Raw genomic sequence first — 5,855 nt, forward strand, 5'->3', positions numbered from 1 at the left:
TATTTGCCCCCCCCCCAACAGCCCTTTGAATGTTGGCAAGTATGAACCGTCTGCTCGGTGTTTCCTAAAACGTTAAAGCACGTTTGGCTTCACACTGACAAACAGACCCAGCTTCGGCACAAACCTAAACTAATATGACACCGGAGCGGAAAGGCTGATTATGTTTCCAAGATGGTTTGTGTTTTTTAAAAGGAAGGAAACCTTCCTCAAAGCGGGCAGAGCAGTGGAGCCGCCGAGGGAAAAGCACACGATACAAAAACTGTAGAATTAAAAATATAATTTATTATGTTTAAATAGTTAAAAATATAAAATGAATTAAAACAACCTTGGCCAAGGGAAGACACAATAAAAATCAATAACACACAACATTAGAAGTCCAGTGGAATCCACCACGGCCTAAAAGTCACAGAAAACTAAGAGGTCCAGCGTAGTATTAAAAGAGGGAAACCCAGCGGAGTCCTCGCCTTCCTCCCCGCATTCCACGTCCTGGTGCACTGAAGAAAGGGAGGGAGCGGCAGTCACTATTCCTTTGGCAGTTTACTTTATAAAAAGGATAAGTCAAAGACTTACCCGGGTGGGCAGAGCTCTCAACTCCGCCCGCCGCTTCCTCAAACTGCAATCGGCACCGCGGTCTCACTGCTTCTGTTCTCCCGCAGTGCACGAGCTGGCTCTTGTCGTTATTGCCACCAGACTGCCGCTACGCGTCCCTAGTCGCTGGTCATCTGCCTTTTTTTCCTCTGATCGTTTCCCCTTTCCAGTCGCTGGTAATCTCTCTTCCCAGTCGCTGGTCGTCTGCTCCATCTGATCATCTCTACTCTCTGATCGTCTGTGTCTTTCCTCTGTCTGTCTCGCATTCTCCGTGTTACATTTTTGTTGAACACCGGCTCCAAACCTCTTATGTGTCCTTGAGCACTCTGTAAATTACCTTTTCTTTTCTCTCAGGTGTGTCCAATTAGTAAAAACGGGGGAAAAGGCGGAGTCTCTCCAGGACAATTTGCCGGCAACTAAAAACATGCAAACTAAATAAAACACTGCACAAAATACATGCAATATAAAAAATAAATATATACACTTCACATAAAAATACAGCACAGCAAAACAACGTCCGTCTTCCCTGGATGACACTAACTAACCGACCAAAGAGCCGCGTTAAGTGGCGATATCACTAACGTCACGTAACTTAGCCGAAGGTTAGCTAAATTTGACTTTGTAAGACTTTTTCATTACGCTAACATTTGTGATATGACTGCACTATGCTGCTGTTGTTGACTCCACTTAATTCTACAATTCTTTCATTATGCTAACATGTGTCCTGGTGTATATATGAAGTGGGATAAAAACCCAGAACTAACTTTTAAGAGTTTATTTCTTCTCCGCTTCGACCGTCGGCCATTTCCCCAAAACGTCCTCCAACCTATGATTCCAATGAATCCTGGTGGGTCAGGAACTGCTTTTAAGCATCTTGTAATCGTCGTTCCAACACAGCGTGTTTGTTTTGATTCGTAGACCCCGAAAATGGTGCCGGGCTCCCACAATGCATTGCGGCGTGCCGTCAACTCCAAAGCGTCATTCAAATCTGTGAGCGCGCAAGGAACGCCGCCTCTCCGCGTGCGTTTCTTGTGACGTCACTGGCAGATCAAAGGCGTTCGCGCTGGTCTGTCAGTAACGTCACAGACAACCGAGCCTATAAATAACGGCTCTCAGACAGAAAAATCAGAACTCGATGCTCATCTGTTTGCAAAACGTTCAGCAGTCGGCGCTCTGTAATACAAGAAAATTCTCACACGCTCAAACGGAGAAAATCTAATTTGTGACACAACAATGGAAACCATCAACGAAAATTCAATCGTGGTCACACCAGACCAGATTATCCCGCCAATCAACAGGTGCTTTGAAAGGCTCTCTGAAGTTCAGTGGAGCATTATAGAAAATGGAAAATGCGACTCCAGCGTCCATGCCGTGCTCGCTGATATGATTTCTGAAATCATTCAGATCGCCTCTGCCAGCATCCTGAGGATTGCCCTTTCTGTTATTCAGGAACCCATGATAAGGGAAGAGTTTATGGATGAGGGGAAAATAAGGGTGTCCCTCGGAGACTCGATCTCAGCTGCCATCGCCGGCGCTCTTAATGTCTCAAAACAGCAAGATAAGAGCGCTGACAAGCTGACGCTGATGGTTGAGGAAGAGATCTCAGAAAAGGTCAGCTCAACCATTGCACTGATTGAAAAAAGCCCCGATTTCCCAGTAGACCCTGCCGTTTATGTTAGCGGCAAATTTAGTAGTATTAAGAAACTACACCGCATGGTTTGTTGCGCTGCCTCATGCCTGAAAAGGTATGCAGCATGTAAGCTGCGCTGCCAGTGTGGGACAAATGGGTCTCATTCCAGTACAGAACGTACTGGTTCAAAAATATCAGTGAAATCAGCAATCGCAGAGATTTCTGTTATTCTGTCAACAAGGAGCTCAGATGGAGAGATGACAGGAAAAGATAAAGATGAGCTCCCAGAAGAATCACAAAGCCATATAAAACCCACTGCAGAAACACAAAGTATCCAGGCTCCAACCCCAGTAGAAATGGTTGCAGTTGACATCGTAGGTGAGATACTTGCTAACATGGATTCAAGCAGTGAAGAGCTCTGTGAGAAATGTAACTTACCCAAACCTGCCTTTAATGCAGGCTTAATTATCCACAAGGTGAGACACTTCTTCTCCAAATGTGTGCCATCCACCTCACACGCCAGGCTCAAAGCACGCAAACACAACTTTTCCATGTTTGCAAAAAAACAATTTGAAAAAATGAAAACAGAGCTGAAAAAAAGAATAAAGGCAAACAGGAAACATTTTGTTTGTCTACAAAACATTTGCAATCACCCCAAGAAGGAAACTGCGCCCTCCAATGAAAGTATAGTTTTCATTCTCCCAGGGTCAGTACCTGAAACGGCTGCTCCCCAGAGTACAGAGGCTCATCGCTCCCCTTCTCCACATACGGCAAGCCTGGGAACCGCAATTAAACGTTCTTCTTCAGTCGACTTTAACGTCATTAGATCAGACGTTAATCAGTTATTTGACAAATTAACAAAGAAAGAAGAACTCTTCCTCATCGATAAGACCTTGGGGGACTTTAAAAATAGTGGGCATATCAGGAATTTTACGGAGGACTTAGTGGCAAACCTGTTTGATCTACTTACGGTGGATCGAGGCTATCAAATCCCCATACCTCTAATGGGTAGGTCCCTCTCAGACACGGTCATCTCCAGGACTCCGAAATCAGTACAGGGCTCAAAGCGTCGCATTTCTGCTGAAGTCCTCTATGTCCTCATAGATGACACAGTAGAAAGGTTTTTGCAGAAGCTTTTACTCTTCTGCAATGAAGAGAAAGATCAAATGATTCAAATGGACAAGATTTCTGGGGCCCTGGAAGACATCCACAACTTTATTAAAAGAGCACAGACCACAACACAGGAAAAAAGCCCTGATTCAGATGGCAGAGGAAAAGAATCTGGTGCATCACTTCCAACACCAAAACCTGGGAGCATTTCTCCAGATAAATGCTCTGTGGCATCTGACAAGTCACCTCGAACGCCACAACCTGGGAGCATTTCTCCAGATAAATGCTCTGTGGCATCTGACAAGTCACCTCGAACGCCACAACCTCGGAGCATTTCTCCAGATAAATCATCTGGAGCCTTGAGCCTGAAACACTCTCTCAAAGATTCCTCCAAAATATCAGAGATGGATTCTGTGTCAGGTTCATCTTCTGATGTTGAGAAAATTTCCAATGACCTTGCGTTGCTCCTTATCATGAGAGTCATCTATAAATCTAAACCTGAGACCCAAAAGTTTGCTGCTCGGATCGCAACTACTACAAAAGAAATAGACACGGTCATCAACCGTCTGAGCAATCTAATGCAGCCTGAACTCAGCAGCACAGCGTCTGCCACAAGTCTGACAAATGACAAGACAAAGTTCATCAAGAAAATAGCCAAACGCCTCATCAAGGAGTTTGGCTCCCCAGACAATGTCTTAAAGGCTTTGATGGCAAATGATTCATCTTTTGATGAGGCTCTGATTAGACATCTAAAAATCACTCTCGGAGTCATCCCGGGTCCCCCAAAGACGTCCAAAATATCCAGGTTTTTTTCTGCGGTGGGAAAAACATTGCTAAAACCCTTCAGGTGGTTCACTAAAGCCAGAGATCATTAAAATGACCATTTTGGCTTTTCCCACTGCCCTGCTTCTTTTAAAATCTTGAAGCAGACTTTTAGCACCAAATCCTTTTTTTAAAAACATCACCATAAAATTTTGGGATCAGCCCTCAAATCCAAATTTTAGAACTGTAGTTCACGCCATCTCGTCTCCTTTTGATTTCCATCCCCCCAACCGGTCGCAGCGGATGGCCGTCCCTTCTGAGCCCGGTTCCGTTGGAAGTTTCTTCCTGTTAAAGGGAGTTTTTCTTCCCCACAGTCGCCTCGTGCTTGCTCAGAGGGGGATCATTTGATTGTTGGGGTTCTCTGTAGTACAGTAGGGCTTTGACCTTACAGTACAAACAGGGAGGAGACTTTGGCTTGATTTTTAAAATATCTAATTCGGCATGAAATAAAAAAAATCCAAATTAAAAATGCATTCCAAGTTTGTTTGTGTTTTTCTTCTGTTGTCAAATATGTAGAAAGTGTTACACGTGTGATTTTAGTCATTTTGCATCAGTTTGTAGCCGACGTGTCTGTTTGTGATCATCCTGCATCTGTTTTTGTCTGATTCGTGTCTTAGTTTGGTCAATTTACATCACTTTTGTGGCCCAATTTAGTTGTTTTGCATGTATTTGTGGCAAAATGTGTGGACGCTGTTTGACGTTGCTATGTTTTGTCTTAATGCTTCACTTTGGTTGTTTATGTATGTGCTCATTTTGATTCTAGATGTAGACCTGACATCTGAAAATTAGCACCTAGTCCACTTCGAACATTTTTTTTAGTCCAAATAAAAAAATTTGGACTAATAAAAGTCCAAATAAAAAAATGTTAATACATTTTTTTTTATTTCGCCAACCTTGTAGAGCAGTGGTTCCCAAACCTTTTTTGCTAGGCCCCCCTTTGTTTTACAAGAAAAATGTTCGCTAAAAAATATTATTAGCCAAAGCTTTCACTGGAAGTCAGTTACTGGTGTCAGGCCAGCTCCCACTTCTTCTTTTGTGGTACTTCTGCATATAAGTATACACAAAGAGACATTGAGACCTGAATCACAAATAAAAGCCACCTTCAAGATTAACAAACACTGTTTAAAGAGCTCCGTATAAACTTCTGTGTGCAACAAGGCCTCTGTAGCATCCAGACCACACTGATCTAGGTCTTCTTGGTAGAAGAAGGTGTTTCCTTTTTCCAGATGTTTAAATGCCAGCCTCCCCAGATTCAGAAGAAATTTCCTTTCAGCCATCTCACTTGTTTCATGTCCCCCCACATGTTTGTTCCCCTTCTTCATCTGAACCAACAAGAAGTGTGAGTACATGTCAGTCAGGGTCTTGGGCAGCTCTCCTCTCTGCTCTGTAGTCAACATGTGCTCCAGAACTGTAGCAGTGATCCAGCAGAAGACTGGGATTCTACACATGATGTGGAGGCTCCTGGATGTCTTCATGTGGGAGATGATTCTGGACAGCTCTTCATCACTGAATCTCCTCCTGAAGTACTCCTCCTTCTGGGCATCAGTGAAGCCTCGTACTTCTGTTACCCTGTCAACACGTCTAGGAGGGATCTGATTGGCTGCTGCAGGTCGGGGAGTTATCCAGACGAGAGCCGAGGGAAGCAGATTCCCCTGGATGAGGTTTGTCAGCAGCTGGCTGACTGATGACTTCTCTGTGACATCAG

The 5,855-nt window shown here is 43.9% G+C and overlaps 1 protein-coding gene across 1 annotated transcript; it reads left to right on the forward strand.

Annotated features, from left to right (window-relative positions):
• Window positions 1-1,821: 1,821 nt before the first annotated feature.
• LOC146617583 (uncharacterized) lies at window positions 1,822-4,203 on the forward strand. The gene has a single exon (XM_085373485.1). The coding sequence runs from the start codon at window positions 1,822-1,824 to the stop codon at window positions 4,201-4,203; it is 2,382 nt and encodes a 793-aa protein (XP_085229611.1).
• Window positions 4,204-5,855: the final 1,652 nt, after the last annotated feature.

The sequence above is a fragment of the Diplotaxodon limnothrissa genome, linkage group LG15 (assembly GCF_057381915.1).
Source record: "Diplotaxodon limnothrissa isolate DT_005_m linkage group LG15, D_limnothrissa_male_GT1.1, whole genome shotgun sequence".
Classification (NCBI taxonomy): Eukaryota; Metazoa; Chordata; class Actinopteri; order Cichliformes; family Cichlidae; genus Diplotaxodon; species Diplotaxodon limnothrissa.